This window comes from Pygocentrus nattereri, chromosome 10, assembly GCF_015220715.1.
Source record: "Pygocentrus nattereri isolate fPygNat1 chromosome 10, fPygNat1.pri, whole genome shotgun sequence".
NCBI classification, from domain to species: domain Eukaryota; kingdom Metazoa; phylum Chordata; class Actinopteri; order Characiformes; family Serrasalmidae; genus Pygocentrus; species Pygocentrus nattereri.
In genome coordinates, this window is record NC_051220.1 from 6,730,232 (window position 1) to 6,749,361 (window position 19,130).

Sequence of the window (19,130 nt, forward strand, 5' to 3'; positions counted from 1 at the left end):
TGCTGGGAGGGTCCTGACCATTGAATAACAAGGTAAAATGGGAAATTGTAATGAAAAACAAATGAACTACAGTCCAGATACAATGGACAGTGAGTGTAGCATGAAGGAGGAGTACTAAATGAAGAGGGTGATCAGTGCATATTTTTCAGCATTAACGGTGCCTTTACAACTGTTCAGTTTACCCACTAATAGTCTCTCATACCATGACAGACTGGCTTTTAAACTTTACACTGGTAACAGTCTAGACAGTCTGCATTGTTTTTATCAACAATATGAAAGTTTGACTCTTCAGATCCAACTGTTTTGGAACGTGTTGCAGGCATGCTTGTCAGAATAGGTGATAATTACAAAAACCTATGATGCTGATGAGATAAAACATTAACAAAAGCATTACAAAAACAAGATATTTAAAGTTCTTACTGTGTTGAGGATTTTATCTTCCTCAAGCTTATTAGTAATCGCATACATTTCTTAAATTCCATCAGTAGCACACATGCATACTCAAGGAGAATTCTGGAAAAAGTTCCACTTAACTAAGGAAACCACTTTTAACAGTTTATTGGCCGATATTATGAAAAATCTCATTTGCTTCCGTCTTTTGAAATACAGGAGTTTGATGCCGATTTTCAAAACGTGCTGTTCACTCCCCCCCCCCGTCCTCCAAACAGTTCCTATATTATACCTGTTTTGAAATCACTGTGATGTTACAAATAGCACATTTACTTTCACCTATTCCACAGACAGCATTTTTGTCCCGCCCATTCTTTCTGAAGAAGCGTTTGTCTGAATCACTTTCTACTTTTGGAATGCAGCACAATAGAGTGTGAAACAGAACATATAATAAATACACAGCGACAAAAACAGTCTCATTAATTCTAACAGAGTTGGAAAATGCCAGTGCAAAATGAATAATAACTGTTTTTGACAAACAAAACTGTACAAATGTTATACATGGACTTACATGGTTATACATTTGTGGTTGAGTTCTATGGATTACTGTATTACGTTACAGTCTGGTGAAGCAGACATGATGATATAATTTGTCATACAGGTATCAACCACTAGAGGTCACACAAAGCCTGTACTGAGTAATGATTCAGGCAGTTCTGGAGGGCCTTCACCACAGGTCCAAGCCACATTTTGTTGACACTTAATAAATTAGTGTTTAATTATCAACAGGTTCTCCAGACTAAAAGCTGCCACTGCTGACTGGAAGTTGCCCTTGTGCCCTTATGTCAGCCACGCAGTGTAATTCTCAATGGTAGATCTCTTGATAATTACATGTTGATTCTCTAGCAGGTTCACTATATAGAAAATTCTATGTAGATTATTGTTATTGAGTTAATGACTGAATGACTAGCAATCTAGAAGCCACCTTTGGCCACTGTCATCCTTCACTTGCAGAATGGCAGCTGCTCACCACTGCTGTCTTTCAGCTGCCACTGCTGACTGGAAGCTGCCACTGCCAGCTGCCACTGCCAGCTGCCACTGCTGACTGTTTATCTGACGGGGGCAGTTTTGGTGTCTACCAGGTCTTTCAGGTGGTTGTTAGGAGCCCCATTTTCTCTGTAGCTTTTAATCATCCAATTTTAAAAACACCTGTTAACTCCTGTACACTCATACAGTACACTTGACTTTCATCTTCCTGTGGATTATCTTATATCTAAAATGTCTGCTGAAAAACTAAGAACTGCTGACTGGAAGCTGCCTCTGTCAGCTGCCACTGCTGAATGGAAGCTGCCACTGGCAGCTGCCACTGCTGACTGGGAAGCTGCCGCTGGCAGCTGCCACTGCTGACTGGAAGCCACCTTTAGCCACTGTCATCTTTCACTTGCAGAATGGCAGCCCCCTGCTGGTCACCACTGCTGTCTTTCAGCTGCCACTGCTGACTGGAAGCTGCCATTGTCAGCTGCCGCTGCTGACTGTTTATCTGATGGGGGAATGTATACACAGACTCAGTGCTGAGTTGCCTTCTCACAGTGAAAGGATGGACAGAAACACCTGTGGATGTTTTCAGGTCTGAAGCAGCTTGATTTTCTCCTCTCTCTCAAAGATGGAAGCTTTAAGTGCTGTTTATCTGATGGGGGCAGTTCTGGTGTCTACCAAGTCTTCCAGGAGGTTGTTAGGAAGCCCATTTTCTCTCTAGCTTTTAATCATCCAATTTTAGAAACACCTGTTAACTCCTGTACACTCATTTATTTTCTTTTGACTTTCATCTTCCTGTGGATTATCTTACATCTAAAATGTCTACTGAAAAACTAAGAACTTGTACATAATGGCCATTGTGACCAGAAATTGAAAAAATGAAGGCAGTCAATGATTTTTACAGATACAGTTTGCAGCTTGCCTGTTGCAGTACAATTTATAGCCCTTCCTCTACCCCATTCATCACTGATTCGTTTCTGGCCACAGGACTGCTGTTGTGATGGTGGATCATGCTCAGTACAACAGGGACACTGACATGGTAGTGTGTGTGGTGCTAGTATGAGTGTAACAGACACAGCAGTATTGCTGGGCTTTTTCACACGTCAGGTTGAAAGCGGACCACCACACAAAAATATCCAGCCAAAACCAGCCTTGAGCCAGAAACTGATGAAGAGCTAGAGGACAGCTAACTGTGCATCAACAGATGAGCTACAGTCTCTGTACAACAGCAAGAGAGGGTTTCTAATATAGTGGCCAGTGAGTATATCGCTGCTGTCAGAACAAAAAAACAGTAATACGTCATGCTAGCATTCTCACAACTACCAAAGCCCTCTCTGTGGAGTTTTGCCTTGTTAACGTCACTCATTCTGATGGCAACAGGTAAGAAGCCAGGGGGTTTCCTTCTGGCGTTCAAAATTCATTCTGTTCTGGAATAGCACAGATGAGGAGACAGCTAAAATGTCTAAGTGTAAAATTGGGCCTGGCATGAGTCAGTGCACTCTGAGACTTGTCAGCGAGAGAGCTAATAAGCTCTAGAACCATTGGACAATGTACAGATGACACATACACCACATCAGTGTAAGAGTGTTGATGTATAATCAGTATGGCATTTATACTCTGACGTACAACTGTGCTGAGTCAAAGACCACCCTTCATTCTTTCAATTTCCAGTCAAAAACATACAAAAGTCATTCATTTTTCAGAAGATATTAATGCGAAGATAATCCAGTTGTATAATTAAAGAGACAGTAAAAAACACCTGGAAGACCAAGTAGACACCAAAACTGAACCCATCACATAAACAGCACTTAAAGCTTTCATCGTTGAGAAGAGAAAATCAAGCTGCTTCAGATCTGAAAACATCCAAAGGTGTTTCTTTCCATCCTTCCACTGTGAGAAGACGACTCTGTGGGTCTCTATGGGTCTGAAAGGATGTTCCAACATCCAGTGTAAGCTTTCAGAAAAATGTTGAATGAGCAGGTATTTGAATGTATATATGATCCAAATCAAGGTGGGCTTGAGGAAAAGATCACCTAAGATCCATTATAGACTTATTAGGCCTGGTAGTTGAAATAAAAAAGGCATAATAGTAGTACAGCTAAAATTAAAGAAGTCCATTGCTGGGGTAATAGGACATTAATGCATTTTAATGGAAAGATTCCCTGTTTGTTCAAAATTTCTCTGTGTTTTCACCCTAAATTTGAGTATATGGCGAGAACAACACGGACTTATTTGGGTTCAGGATGTATCTTAATAATAGAGATGAACAGACATATTTCGCAGACATACATTATTTTAATCTGATTTGAGAATCACTGCTTTGCAGTTTAATGCAATGTAAAAAGCTTCATAAAAAGCAATTATCAAAATATGAGCTCAAATTAAGCCAAATCACCAGTAAATTGTCTAAAATGAACACATACCATATAAAAAATAAGGTACTTAATGTTAATTCTGTTGAAGTGCCACTGAATGTAGAGTACACTGAAGTGTGAAGGTATGCAGGGTGAGGATGTGTATGTGTGCGTGTGTTCAGACAGGACCAGGATGAAGCTGTTCTTCAGTAAAGCTGGGCAGATGTTCAGTTTAGCAGGAGGTCTTCACACCAGCGGCTTGTGCTGAGACCTGTCACACACTCCACGCTCATGAGCGATGAAAGAAGAGGGAGAAGCACTGAAGTATGCATGCACACAAACACAGCTGTCACATTCTGGCACTGAAACAGTAAGTTTTGTAATGTGGGAATGTAGGTGTGTTTGTGTATGAGTGTTTGTTTTCATACATTTCAAGGACAAGTGTCCTGACTGTAGAAAAAACAGAAAAAGGGCTAACTTACAGAACCAAAAAATGCATTTGATGTGCTTTTTACAAAAGCATGAAACATGGAGTTTGATATTGTAAACCTGAGAGAGAAAAAATATTTATTTATAGGGTTTAAGCTTAGAAGAATCCTAATAAGACCCATATATAGTTACTTACCTACTCTATATTTCCAAAAGTATTCACTCACCCATCCAAATCATTGAATCAGGTGTTCCAGTCACTTCCATGGCCACTTGTGTATAAAACCAAGCACCTAGGCCTGAAGACTGCTTCTACAAACATTTGTGAAAGAATGGGTCGCTCTCAGGAGCTCAGTGAATTCCAGCATTGGTACTGTGATAGGATGCCACCTGTGCAACAAGTCCAGTCATGAAACTTCCTCATTACTAAATATTCCACAGTCAACTGTCAGTGGGATTATAACAAAGTGGAAGTGACTGGGAACGACAGCAAGTCAGCCACGAAGTTGCCAGCCACATAAAATGACAGTGGTGTCAGCGGATGGTGCGCTGAGGTCGCCAACTTTCTGCAGAGTCAATCACTACAGACCTCCAAACTTCATGTGGCCAGATTAGCTCAAGAACAGCATAGAGAGCTTCATGGAATGGATTTCCATGGCCAAGCAGCTGCATCCAAGCTTGGTGTAAAGCGCTGCCACTGGACTCTAGAACAGTGGAGACGTGATCTCTGGAGTGATGAATCACGCTTCTCCATCTGGAAATCAGATGGATGAGTCTGGGTCTGGTGATTGCCAGGAGAACGCTATTTGTCTGACTGCATTGTGCCAAGTGTAAAGTTTGGTGGAGGGGGGATTATGGTGTGGGGTTGTTTTTCAGGAGTTGGACTCGGCCCCTTAGTTCCAGTGAAGGGAACTCTTAATACTTCAGCACCAAGAGATTTTGGACAATTTCATGCTCCCAACTTTGTGGGAACAGTTTGGGGAGAGCCCCTTCCTGATCCAATACCAGTGCTCAAAGCAAGGTCCATAAAGACATGGATGAGTGAGTTTGGTGTGGAAGAATTTGACTGGCCTGCACAGAGTCCTGACCTCAACCCGACAGAACATCTTTGGGATGAATTAGAGTGGAGACTATGAGCCAGGCCTTCTCGTCCAACATCACTGTCTGACCTCACAAAGGCGCTTCTGGAAGAATGGTCAAAAATTCCCATAAACACACTCCTAAACCTTGTGCCTTCCCAGAAGAGCTGAAGCTGTTATAGCTGCAAATGGTGGGCCAACATCATATTAAACCCTATGGATTAAGAATGGATTGTCACTCAAGTTCATACACGCACAAATATTTTTGGCAATACATATACTGTACTATGCAAAAGTCAGAGTTTGTTTAATTTTCATTTAAAATACCCATTAAGTTTCTCATTTTTCAGTGTTGAAAAAAGCAGGAAACATATTTAGCAAAGACAGCAAAAGTTGTTCTCGAAGAAGTCACTGACATTATATTGCCCTTCAAAGAATCACTAACATTTCACACAGTTGTCACTGATATTATGTTCCCCTTCAAAGAATCACTAACATTTCACACAGTTGTCACTGATATTATGTTCCCCTTCAAAGAATCACTAACATTTCACACAACTCACCTTAGTTGCCTCGCACATTTCTTTCTGATGATGCGGTCAAGATCATAAGTATTTGGAAAGCTACAATAAGTGCAAAAAGTGGAAATTCGTCACTGTCCGAATAGAAACAAGAAAAAAATTCTCCAAAAAGGTAGCTTTACAGAGTATGGTGAAAACGCTCTTTACTGTTTATCAAAGGGAATGTAAAGAAATTTGAATCTAAGCAATTTGGAAGCATTTCTAGTGATCCAATTAACATGAATTGTACAATTTAAAGGGCAGAGCTCAATGGGAAGTCAGCCCTATAATCAGGAGATCGCGAGTTCGATCCCTGGTGATGCTGCAGCCGTCCGTAGCCGAGAGTCCAAGAGAGCATAATTGGTCTTGCTCTCTCTGGATGGGTAGTATGGCCCCCTTCTCCCCCCCCATCACTCAACGAGATACTAGTCAGTGCAGGTGTCTGTTAGCTGACATAACAGATCTGGCGGTTGGCGCTTTCCACCAAGCGTGTTCGGCTGTCCCGTGACGTTGCGTGAGTGGCAGTTCAAAAAGAAACGGTGGATGGTTTCACAGGTCTCAGAGGAAGCCTGTGCTGCCTTCACCCTCCTAGCATTGGTAGTATTGTGTGATTGGGGGAGTCCTAAGTAGCGGGTGGAATTGGAAACGACTAAATTAGGGAAAAAAAATCTAAAAAAATTTAAAACAGAAAACAAAAAGATACTTTTTAGGACAGCAATGATATGCCTTCCGCTTTCTTCCTGACGCTAACAATTAATTAAATAGATGAAAATGGGGGTCTTCTGACTTTTGCACAGTGCTGTAGGTGTATACATAGAACATGTATGGGACATACAATTGCAATCAGGCAGTTATTAAATAACTGTGGCAAGCCTACTAGGTAGTTACATACACATATAACACATATGTATGACCCTAAATCCTAAACCTGTATAAAAGCATTATAAAAGTGTAAACGCACCTTTCTCAGAGGCCACAGGTCCTGTGGAAATACCTTTCTATGTGTGTGTGTTCAGTATTCATTATGACCAAAGGTACCGAGGACAGACCTAATGAGGGGAGCTTGGTCTAGCTTCTCCTTTTTCACTATCCATCTGTTTATGCCTTTTTTATTTCCCTCATCCGCAAAGGAAGATGGAGTGATGTGTCACACGCTGCATGGCCACCTCTCTCTTGCTCTCTCTCTCTCATTCTCTTTCTCTCTCTCTCTCTGCCTGTGTCTCTTCAGTTTGGGGCTCAGAGTGTGTTACAGAGATCTGCTTTGCTGTACTGCATGAAAAATGAGAAAGTTGAGAAAAAAAAAAGAATGATAAAGTTTTAGTTAAACAGCTTTTCCTCTGTGGCTTGGTGAGTAACTGTTTTAATATCTTATGCTTACTCTTTTTTAATGGGTCATTTACTTCCTAATATCTCTTTGTTAACTTGAGTGAGCTCCTGATTAATTGCTCTGTAATTGACTTTATGCTAATCAGCTCACAATGGTGGATTTGATGCAGTGGAGTTGGAGTAGATGTAGTCACTCCACTAAAAAAAATCAATAAATAGAGTTTAATTCTGTGCATACAATATGTACAATACAGTATTTCCCCTTTTACAAGTGACCAAAATCCATTTTTAACACAACTTACAATGCGATTCAACCCCAGACTAGAGAACAGATGGATGGAGCCATGTAGAGAATGTAGTGTATGTACACCAAATAAATGGAATAATCCACCCAAAAATGCTAATGCGGCTAATAAGTAATTAAAGCTAGAGGAAACCAGTAAGCGTGATCCGATTTGCATAATGCTTATTGGCCGTTATTAACTTTCATTTGTTACTGGAAAGCTTAGCATTTTTGGCTGAACATTTTTTGAAACGATAGAAAAGTTTGATGATAACAAAAATGTCTTAACTCATACTTATTTTATCCTGAAGGGGGCAGTATGTGTTACCTATACATGTAAGAATCAATTTCCTAATTTTATGAAAAATCTTATCAAATAAAGATTTTGCAAATATTAATTTAATGAAAAAGCTACGGTTAGTTTTACCAAAGCAGCAAATAAATATTTAGACATGATATATTTCTGTAAAGAATGTAATTAAAAGGTGCTTGACCCCTAAAACATAATTATTATTAAAGATGAAATGCAATCGTTAACACTGAGTGAACTGAACACACCAGAAGTCTAACAAACACTGAAATTCAATACCTCATGAGCATTATTTTGTAGTTCTCCCATAGTACTCTTTGATGTCATGTCTTACATCTCTAGTTATGAAATGATGTTTCATATTTGTTAATTATAGCTCTGTATGTTCTGTAGTGGGAACTGTGTCGTCATTCATGGGGAGACTTTTCTCTCAGACAAAAAAGTGCCTGTTAAACGTCACATTCCCTTTGAAAATACTCCCACTCTTGACAAATCTGTGATATGTCCAATTCTTTCTGTCAACGAGCTCGTTTTATCACAAGATTGCCTTTTTAGAGGAAATGCCGGTCAGAGCGTAGCACTTAGTAAATCCCCTGGTGGAGGAATGTAAATTCTCAAGTGCTGTTGCAATAGCAGCAAAAAAAAAAAGAATAGAAAAAAAAAAAAACTAAGTGAGAAGTGTTCTGTGCATTCGTTGAATCAAGCCCTTTGGGTTTGTTCAACATCTTGCGAAGAACTTGCATCACACTGCTCCTACATCAAACCAAACTAGGAGACGTTCCGTACTTGATATCATTAATCAGTGCATTTTAACTGCTTGCAAATAATCAATGAGGATATTTCAAACCTGCATTAAGTAATACTAGGTCTGAGTGGACATGTGCTCTCAGGGTGGTGGGAGAATAACTTTGTAAACAGTTCTTTGATCTTATGACCCACCAGTAACAGAAAGAGAATGCTGTCCTCAAGATATTTCCTCTGAGCATCTACATTTGGTTATTACATCAGAGTCTCTTAAACCAAGACATTAAAAGGCTGAATCCAGCCGTCTCAGGAATGCACATTCAGTTCTGTTTCCCACGGTCACCTTTTCACAGAGGGAGGGATGGAAAAGAGATGGATTTATCAGATTCCAGCTGAGGCTGTTCCCTGTGTGTTTTATCAACTCGGTGACTCTTAGCATCCAGGCTTGAGTTGAGTGACGGGCAGAGGTGATGCCATCGCTGTTTCCTGGGAGAACAGATTCCCCCTTCACTACTCTTGATGAGTTTCTCTCTCTTACACTCTTTCCCTCGCTCTCTTCATTTCTCGTTTTAATTCCTCCTCCTCAGATGTTCTCCAGCACGTCACAGGGGACGAATCCTCTCTTCTTTCCGCTAGCCACTCTGATGAAGCCGTTATGCTCATCCTCGTTGCTCACGCAGATCTAAAAGACGTTTAATCAAAGTCAAAAAAAGAATGAAGGATCTCTCTTTTAAATCCAGCTCTGCTTTTCCCAGTTTTTCTCCATAGCATGATTTACTCTATTCTAACATGTCTGGTTCAAATCATTAACAGTTTAATTAACTAGCTGAAGGAAAGACTAAATAAGCTGATTATTAGCTGAATAAAAGACTAAATTGTGAAGTGTAGGGATGCACAATGATTTGTTTACTGAGGTCACTCACCTGTCCCTCTTTCAGAGTGATTTGGCCTTGTTCTTTACAGCCAATGAAAGTGCGGTTACACCTGAAGACCCGGTCACCTGCCCTGACCTGGTGTGCAAAGGACGCTGGGAAAAAACCTATTCTGTCATCGATCACACCCTAAAAAGATTTAATAAAAAAAAATGCAACAGTTAAATTATGAATAAAATGCAATTATGTACACTAATAATTCACCATATGGTCAAAAGTATTTGAACATCAGACTTTCACATCTAATGGACATTCCATTTCAAATCTATCGGCATTACTACGAAGTTAACACCCTCGCAATCAACATCAATTTATCCTAAAGGTGTTGAGTGGGTGCCCTGCGATGGACTGGCGACCTGTCCAGGGTGTATCCTGCCTTCCGCCCAATGACCGCTGGGATAGGCTCCAGCACCCCCTCGAAACCCTGAGGGACTTGTGGCATTCCTTTGGGATCAATAAAGTATCTATTTATCTAAAGTTGCAAGGTTATAATTGTCCAAAATGTATTTGTATGCTGTAGCATTAACTTTAATCTTCACTGGAATCTTCAGCTGTAAAAGAGACCCAAACTATTATCCCTCCTACACCAGACTGTTGGCACTAGGCATTTCGGGAGGTAGCATTCTCTTGGCATCCGTCATCCATCAGAATGCCAGATAGGGAAAAGTCATTTATCACTTCAAAGAACAAGTTTCCACTGCTCCAGTGGGTGCACTAAGTCCAGTGGTGCATGCTTTACACCGCTCCAGCTGACACTTAGCATTGTCCATAGCAATCTTAGGTTTGGGTACAGCTGCACGGCCATAGAAACGCATTTCATTAAGCTGTTGTTGCGTCCAGAGGCAGTGTGGGAGTCTAGAGAGTAATGCAACAGAGGACAGACGATCTTTACACACTTCAGCACTCGGAGCTGTGCTCTGTGAGTGCATGGTGGTGCGCTTTGTGGCTGAGGTGTTGTTGCTTCTAGATGGTTCTTTCTCACAATAATCACACTTATAGTTGGCCAGGGTAGATCTAGCAGGACAGAAATTCCAAGAGTTTTGGCATAGGTTGACATCTTATGACAATACCATTATTTAAAGTCACTGAACTCTTCAGTAAGACTCATTCTAATGCTGATGTGTGTCTATGGAAATCACATGGCTATGTTGTACACACCTGTTATAACATTATACATCTGTTAGCAGTAGGTGTGCCTAAAACACAAACTCTACAATTAGGAAGGGTGTCCACATACTTTTGACCATACACTGGATATAACTGTTATACAAGGTAGATCTTTCAACTCTACACTTTATGCTAAAGTTGTGAAATATACTACTATACAGTCTTCAATCTCTCATATTTCAATATTCTCTTGGATTCTATGGATTATTCTTGCGAATTGTTTACGTCTCACCTTCCACCAATCATCATTAGAGTCATCCGCCAGTATTATTCGATCGCCAGGTCTGAAATACAACATGTGAAGAGAAAAGAATCATTTCACATTTTTTCTACCTTTTCAAAAGGGCTTTTCTGATTGAAATATATTAATTGATTATGCTCGCTTAATGAAATCTGTGATTTTTTTCCCCCTTAGTTTTGTGAGAATATATTCGAAAGCCACACGCACTTGCAGAGGCAAGTAGAGCGCTCTAATCATTTACAGCCTGTGCCTCCCAGTGTGGTGTCAATGAATCTGAAATGAACTCATGGAAATTGAAGTGTTACTGCGGGACTGAAGTGAGAGAGGGAAGAGGAGGCAAAGGACTCTCAAGGCAGAGTACGATGATGAAGATGCAGGTAATGCTGAATGGCAGTCTACATGAGATGCTACTTATCTCTTATCAAGGTAGGGACTAGGGTAGTATTGAACTTGAGTTACACTAGTAGCATAAAATAAGAGTACCAGTGAAAACTGACCAGCTAAGACCTAATATAGATACTGAGAATGTTTAACAAAAAACAACAATGCTTTGGCACTAATCAAACCAAACAGTGTCACTGATCAAAGCCAACGCTGATAAAACTGCATATTGTTCAGGTAAATGGCAAAGACTTGTGTATGTAATCCATTGATAATTAATAGCATAATTAAGGCTCAGTGTGTGCATGCTTATCTGCACAGGTAAACACGCTGTGTGTGTTCTGCATTTAAAGCAAAGAGAGAAGCGAACTGTATCACTGGGGCCATTTCCACAAGCTAATTAAACATCCTGCCTCTTCGGGTTGAGGAGGAGAGGGTGTAAGTCACCGTGTAGCAGAGATAAGCTTACTACAAAGACTCAGGAACACAAAATCGTACAAAAAGCAATCTAACAAGTGAAACACCCTTGTCTCGAAGCGTACCAAAACAGACTGTGATACACATGCGTACCAGATGATTTAGTGGGCACATTAGTTTAGTCTGACGTTTGTAGCCTCTATTGTTACAGCAGTGATTCTTCAGTGACACTTAGAGACTCTTACACAGACCCAGGCCTGCAAAGGCACAGCACTGATGAATCTTTACTTGCTTCAGCACATCAGATGTAACTCCACAGATTATCATTAAGTATGAGAAACATGTATGTATGAGAGACTGTGCAGGGTTTTGGCCCTGCCAGATTATTGGCAAAGGGTTCTAAAGGGGCCTAAAACGTTTAATAACAATAATAATAATAATAAGTTACCCTTTATTAATCCAACAACTGGGAAATTCACCTCTGCATTGAACCCATCTGTGCAGTGAAACGCCACATACACACTAGTGAATGCACACACGATAGGGGGCAGTGAGCACACTTGCCCAGAGCGGTGGGCAGCCCTATCCACAGCTCCCGAGCAGTTAGGGGTTAGGTGCCTTGCTCAAGGGCATTTCAGTCACGACCTGTCAGCTCAGGGGATCGAACCGGCAACCTTCTGATCACAAGGCTTTGGAAACAGTCAATCAAACTAGAGGTGAATAAGTTATTTGTTCTATAGCACAGTATTATATACTGTATTATGTTATTATATATACTCAGCATCATCAGTCTGACAGAATTTAAAACTATATTAGGGTCATGTTATTGGTTGGGGTTTAGCTTTGTCTTAGTTTCAAAGAGATGCAATTACTAGCTTTTACCTCAGTACTTGACCCTCAAAGCTTTAGGAATATAAGTCTTTGTGTCTGAGAGATGCTTATTTCAAGCTCACCTCATCTCCAGGTCCTGGCTATCCTGGGGGGTGAATCTATACAAAGCCACGTAGGTGTTAAGCTGCAGGAGGTCCTTCCGCAACTCTCGGTCTGGCTGCAAATCAGAAACACATCAACAATATCAAAGTCTGAAAAGCACACAAACACAGCTAACAAAATTATGCTTTTATGATTATGAAAAAAAATGCTTTATCTATTTGTCACACAATACTGGAAAAATGCTACCCTCAATCTATTACATACAAAAATAGTCTGTTTCTCTCAGCACTTCACAAGCACCAACTGCTTGGCAGGGACTGCCTTGGTTTGTTAGGTGCAAAGACAGAAAACCTTGTTTGTGATCTCAGACACTTACCTTAACCACATATGCTAACTGAGATTCCAGTAAACAGCTCTAAACTGGCAAAATAAACAGACAAATGGAAAAGGCTCAACTCTCGTCTCTTTCTGAAGTGAGAATCATGCGCTCACTTTTGTCTTGAAAAGATCTGGAGACGGCTGCGTGTGGGAGGACGAGTCCTCCGTCATTGTTTATGGTGTGATTCAGGAAATGAAAGGACGGGAGAGGAAGTGAAGGGAACGTAGCAGGTCTGAGACTAACACCCCAGGCAGAGCCAGTCTGGTGCACTACGCATACGCTTCTCATGACTTTACAGCTTACCATCTGGAGGAAAGACGTGGGAGCACTGAACGGTGTTAAGAGACCCATCGAGAAAAGACTAGGTGTTAAAGGTATTATTCTAGTGTAAAGTATCTGTACCCATTTTAACACTTTGTGTTCCTGTGACAAAGGAGATTTTAAAATAATATTTCATCTAAAAATAATGTTGCTAATGAATGAGATCCAAGAGATGCCGGATAGCATTATGGAAATAGGATGCTAACTGGTACCTGCTGCCTTTAATTGATTGTTAGACGCATTAGCATGTTAGGGAAGGTGCTGTATTCTCTTAGACACAGTAATGAGGCTTCCAGAGTCAGCCTATGGTGCTGATAATGCAAGCTCAACTTTTCTCTTGTCAGTATATGAGCCGACTTCTTTTTAGTGGCTATTGCTGTATTGTGTACAGTTATCTTCACAAATTTGACGTTTGACATGAATGTTGCTTTAGAAAAGAGCTTATTGTGATGAGTCAGGATGCATCATCCACTCCTTTTCTCTCCTGAAACTGTTTCTGACATCTGACTTCAGGGTTTTGACCAATACCAAGTACTGATCTGACACCAGTGCTCTGTTAAGAGGCTTGTATTTCATAGCAGCAAAGTAGCTATGAGTAGCAGGCTAATGTCCCACAATGGAGACATTATTTTCAACATTTTTAAATTGTATTCTAGGTTCATAAACCTAATGACCCTGACCAGTCGATGGGTCTAACCTGACTAAAACCACTCAGCTTTATAAGATTAGCATCCATGCCATGACAGAAGCAGTCCATCAGAACAATCCACCACAACTGTTCAGCCAAGGGTTGAAAGCCAATTCATGGTGACATCTTAAATAAATCTAAATAAAAAACTCTCAGTCCAAAGTCTTGTACAGTACTACACAAAAGTCAAAGACCACCCTTCATTTATTTCATTTCCAGTTGCAACAGTCAAGCAGAAGTTCAGGATAAAAAACAGAAAACATATATATAAATACAGGGAGATTCACTCGAAAGAGGCCTTGAATATTCTGTAATAACTCTCTCTATGACAAAGCAATCTGAAAGAAACAACATGCAACATGCTCCTCAGTATATGAAGCAAACGGAAATGACTTCCAGCATTGCATGTAATGCAATCGATTACACATGAGTCAAGGTATGTAGCATATTTTTTTGGTTCAGATTGCTTCATTGCAGTCGTGGGCTGGAGGTTAGGGATCCAGCCTCGTGACCGGAAGGTCGCCGGTTCGATCCCCAGAGCCGACAGCACATGACCGAGGTGTCCTTGAGCAAGACACCTAACCCCCAACTGCTCCCCGGGCGCTGCGGATTGGGCTGCCCACCGCTCCGGGCAAGTGTACTCACTGCCCCCTAGTGTGCTCACTAGTGTGTATGTGGTGTTTCAGTGCACTGATGGGTTAAATGCGGAGGTGAAATTTCCCCGTTGTGGGACTAATAAGGGTCACTTAATCTTAATCTTAATTAATCCTAACAGGAGTTACAACAGAATATTCAGGGCCTCTTTCAAGTGAATCTCCCTGTACATAAACAGAAAATTATATAAAAGCCTCAACTAAATACATCAATGCCAAAAATAAAGCAAATCTTTAATAACCAAAATGATCATTTGGAGTGGAAATGACATTAATGGCTGGTCTCTGACTTTTCCAAAGTACTCTACATGATCCCACACTTCACTTCCTCACTTTCATAATTACACTACATACTTATATGTTGGTTTCATGGTAGTTACTGAATAATTTTAAGATTAAAACACTGAAAAAAGTTGAATAATTAACGTTTTAAGATACATAATGAAATAATGAGCCTAAGGTTCAAGGGGTTGTCATTTCAGAGAATACTTGTTCAAATAACAGCACCAGCTGTGACTTCACTACAACTCTGTTGGATGTGAGTGTGCCTTTGGCTGCAGCAGGTCACGTTATTGTCTCTGCCTGATGCTCTACACTCTCCACAGTCCAGACCACTTTATGGCCCCACAGGCAGAGTTACAGACTGCACTTTGCAGCCCTGCTATCAAATATGGGGCTGTGTGTCTGTGGAGGGGTGGACGTGGGTTGCAGAATGTGTGCGAGTGGATGTGGGTGGGGGTTAAGAGCATTACAGCAGGTTGTGAAAGATGCGATGTAAAGAAAAAGTGCAGAGTTCCTCTGCATCTACATTTCTTATATATATATATTACTGTATGAATGTGTGTATTTCAAGCTCTGTATTCCAGTGCAAATCTTGTTAAAAGCAACTGAGAGAAGTCAACAAGCTACGCTGGGACGGCCACCGGAGAATAACTCGAAGGCTGACAGTGAGCAACAACGCATGCACTCACACTAACACACACAAAGGCTGGCTAATAAAACTGAACACAGATTTGGAGGAGGAATGTGTGTGGGCGCTGGACTGCACTGGCGCTCCTGCTGAACAGATGTGCGTCTCAGATGCTGTGTGCTGTCTCCTCACTAGAATAGATGAGACAGGATGTTGCGTTTTTCTCAGACCCATCTGAATCAGCTGACGTAATAAAGAACACCCATCCAAGCATTGTTATGATTAGGGTTGCTCTAAGGCTATGAGCCACTGATAAGGGCTATAGACAATCTCACATTTGTTTTGGAATGTGCTACATAATCATATGTACTTTATGACAGCAACAATCATACCATTTTAAGAAATGCAGCACTGTTTCAAAACCATTTATCTTGTCAGAAAGTCTGCTTTTCAGTCTCTAAAAAAATGTATCATTATAATAGATGCAAATAAATGTAAATGCAGTAAACAGTAACCCCTCCAGGACACCCCAAACCATGAGAAGAGGCCATGAGAAGAGTTTTGGAAATACTTAATCCTTTAAAACCCAAGGTTTATTACAAACTAAGGCTTATTACTCAGTGACTTCAGTGCACACTAGATAAGCTGTTCTTAGGTTATGTAAGTGTGTAATAAAACTTTGGACCTGTCTGTGGGCCCTGGACATGTAACAAATGTACTGACATAAGTCAAATCACTACTTATTATATTAATGTTATTGCATTTATTCTAAAGTTACTGTTTTTCTGAGCAAATAAACATTACCTGCCCAGATAAATAGATTTGACTTTTTTTCAGGTGAGTAAAAATGCACAATACTGCCTGAGATAGGTCGCTTCATGCGAGGCAGCTGCAGTTGTAAAGGCATGTGATCTGTAACTTACTAAAGGTTCAGCTAGATTAGCTGACAACTTCATCTAAATTAGCTGTTGCTATCCAAACTACATGATAGCCAACCATTTCAAACTGCTTTTGCACCTCCTCTTTAAACATCACATTTACTGCATGTAGTGCTTCACTCTGTTCCTCAGAGAGTTTTCAATAATAAAAGTCTGGTTTTACGGTTTTACTTGTTTACTGTGTTAATGATGGCGTCTTAAATTAATCAATTTTGTTCATTTATTTTTCCTTAAATCCACGAATCAGATAAGAGTGAGTCCAAGAAAAGTTGCTGAGTCAAGTCCTCCTCTCTGATATATACAAACACAAATGCTGTGTTTAGACAGAGCAACATTGTCCAAGCTGATCTATGCAGGCATTAAAAGATCTGACATTTATCCCTGTTGGGTGTAGATGTGAACAAAATAGACCTGACACTGAGAAGAGAAAAATGTGAAAAGAAGGTAATCCTCATTCAGCCGTACACTTTTCACAAAACAAAAGGAGCAGCACTGTTATCAGACCATCTGAATTTTCCAATCTTGCAGTTCAGTACACCGCTGTATCTCCTGTCAGTCTTTGTAGGACAGGCAGGACAAAGCTGGTGAATAACTGAAAAATACAGGGAACTGGGACAAGCTGCACCTAGTTCAGCAACATTCAGGTCTAAATTTGCATCACCATATCTTCTCCAATATATATAAACTAATATATTTGGCAGCATTGACTGCCAAGCAATGAGAATAAATATTGCTTTCACAGGGTGAAGTCAATAAAGATTAAAAAAGATTAAAATCCATAAAGGAGCTGACCACAGCTAAAGGTGGGTCAATCTGCAAGCATAGCTAGGCCTCAGTTATTTAAAGAGAGCCGTTTTCTATTTGGCTCCTGGGAAATTCGAAAGCTGTGGCATATGGCCAAACATAGCAGGCTGAACCGACCTTAGAACTGATTTCAGATCAGTTCTCAGACCTGAAAGAACAAAGAACATCTGACCTGGATTCAGTTCTCATTAAGACCAGAAGGAGTGAAGGTCAGAAAAACTGATCTGAGACCTGAGACAAATATAAACGAGCTAAATGAGTTAGGTTCTGTTCAGCTGTCGTGTTTGTTTATCTGTTTATCTATAATGGAAAAATCACTAAATATTAGTGCTTCGTGGTGGAAACTTTTTCATTTCCCATGGAAATAAAGGCAGGAATGTTTTCTGGTACACGTTAAGCTGTAAATATCCTGTGATTTTTATGGAACTACGGACGTAAGCGTTATAAACCGGGGCAACACATGCCATGAATTTGTGTGCACTCATAATCTTAGAATCAGAGGGAGAGAGACCGTCTATAGTCAGGCATCCCGAGGGATCTGCTTAAATTTGTGACCTCGTAAAGCTGTGCTGATCTCAGGATGCTTTTATTTATGCCTGTGTGTTGGCAGCCTGGTCCTGTGGTATGAGATAGGGCCACCCCCCACCCCTTACCCTTCCATCATATTTTCAACTTGCCCAATCCTTCTCTCTTCCTCCTTTTTAAACCCAATTTTCTCCTGAATGGTAGTCGTACTGCCAGTTCTCACACACTTTCTAGGTCTCCTTCATCTGGCGTAACAGAAAAGAACAGAGACTCAAGGAAAACATGTTTCACGAAATTTTTAAAAAGCTCCTCAAATTAAAATAAAAACCCTATCTGCAGACACCATAGTCACCTGTGGCTGATGGATTAGCCCATGTGATATTTTTAAAAAGTCACTGGATCGTTCTGCAACACTGAAGCAAATGATGTGGGTGTAACACGAAGTGCTTTCCGATTAAAGGACCCAGACTTATTTCTAAATCTGTTTCAGCATCATTGGAGAATAGGCCTTCTGCCCATTACCAACACCCGAAACCATGAGTACATCAAAATCTATGGTGAAAATGCCAACCATCGAAACATGGAATAAAACAAAGGTCTGCAACGTTGGAACAAGGCTAGCAAAAATGGTTATATAAAAATGCCCTCATAAAGGTCAAATCCAGGGGGCTAGAACAGCCACAATGTTACCAGCCGAGAGGGTGAGGACAAATATGTTTCTGCTGGCACACTCGTAGCCAGCCACTGCATCTTTTCAAGCTGCTAGTCATGCATGATAAGGTAGCATAGCACATTTGGAGTAGAGCACTAACCATGCTGTTCAGCATACGTAACATAACAGACAGTCTCAACTGGCTAAGAATTATGAGGGCATTGTATCATCAGAGAGAGAGAGAGAGAGAGAGAGAGAGAGAAAGACAGAGAGGAAAGAGAGATAATACAGTCAGCGATTAATGCTTGTACACCAAGGCTGTAAGATATGGACATAAAAATGTGATGTTTGAAAAAGCTGTTGGACATCAAGGATGACAGCCAACCACCTGAAGCTAGATTGAACTGTTATTCCTCTCTGGAACCAGAGGTCCTAACCATGATCTTGCTACCTCATTCAAGCTCCCCTTAATCATTCCGTCTGAAGATGCAAGAAGGCTTGGCTTGATTCTGGATGACCAGTTATCTTTCTCAGCTCATACTGCAAACCTGACTGCAGGTTTCTCCTCCAGAGCATCAGGAGAATTCCACTCTTATGCCCTAGAAAGGCCATCCAGGTGCTTGTTGAGTCTCTTGTCATCTCAAGGCTTGAGTACTGTAGTACTTGAGTACTTGCCCCT

General features: G+C 40.7%; 1 protein-coding gene across 5 annotated transcripts in view; it reads right to left on the reverse strand.

The window, feature by feature from the left end:
* Positions 1 to 7,381: 7,381 nt before the first annotated feature.
* stac (SH3 and cysteine rich domain) overlaps positions 7,382 to 19,130 on the reverse strand; it is a 65,149-nt gene continuing 53,400 nt past the window's right edge. For all 5 annotated transcript variants that reach the window (XM_017707829.2, XM_017707832.2, XM_017707830.2 and 2 more), the window contains 4 exons: positions 12,602 to 12,696; positions 10,842 to 10,893; positions 9,434 to 9,571; positions 7,382 to 9,192 (listed from right to left, as the gene is read on the reverse strand). In XM_017707829.2, coding sequence (XP_017563318.1) covers positions 9,094 to 9,192; positions 9,434 to 9,571; positions 10,842 to 10,893; positions 12,602 to 12,696 — 384 coding nt within the window. In that variant the 3' untranslated portion in view covers positions 7,382 to 9,093. The remainder of the gene's footprint in view (positions 9,193 to 9,433; positions 9,572 to 10,841; positions 10,894 to 12,601; positions 12,697 to 19,130) is intronic.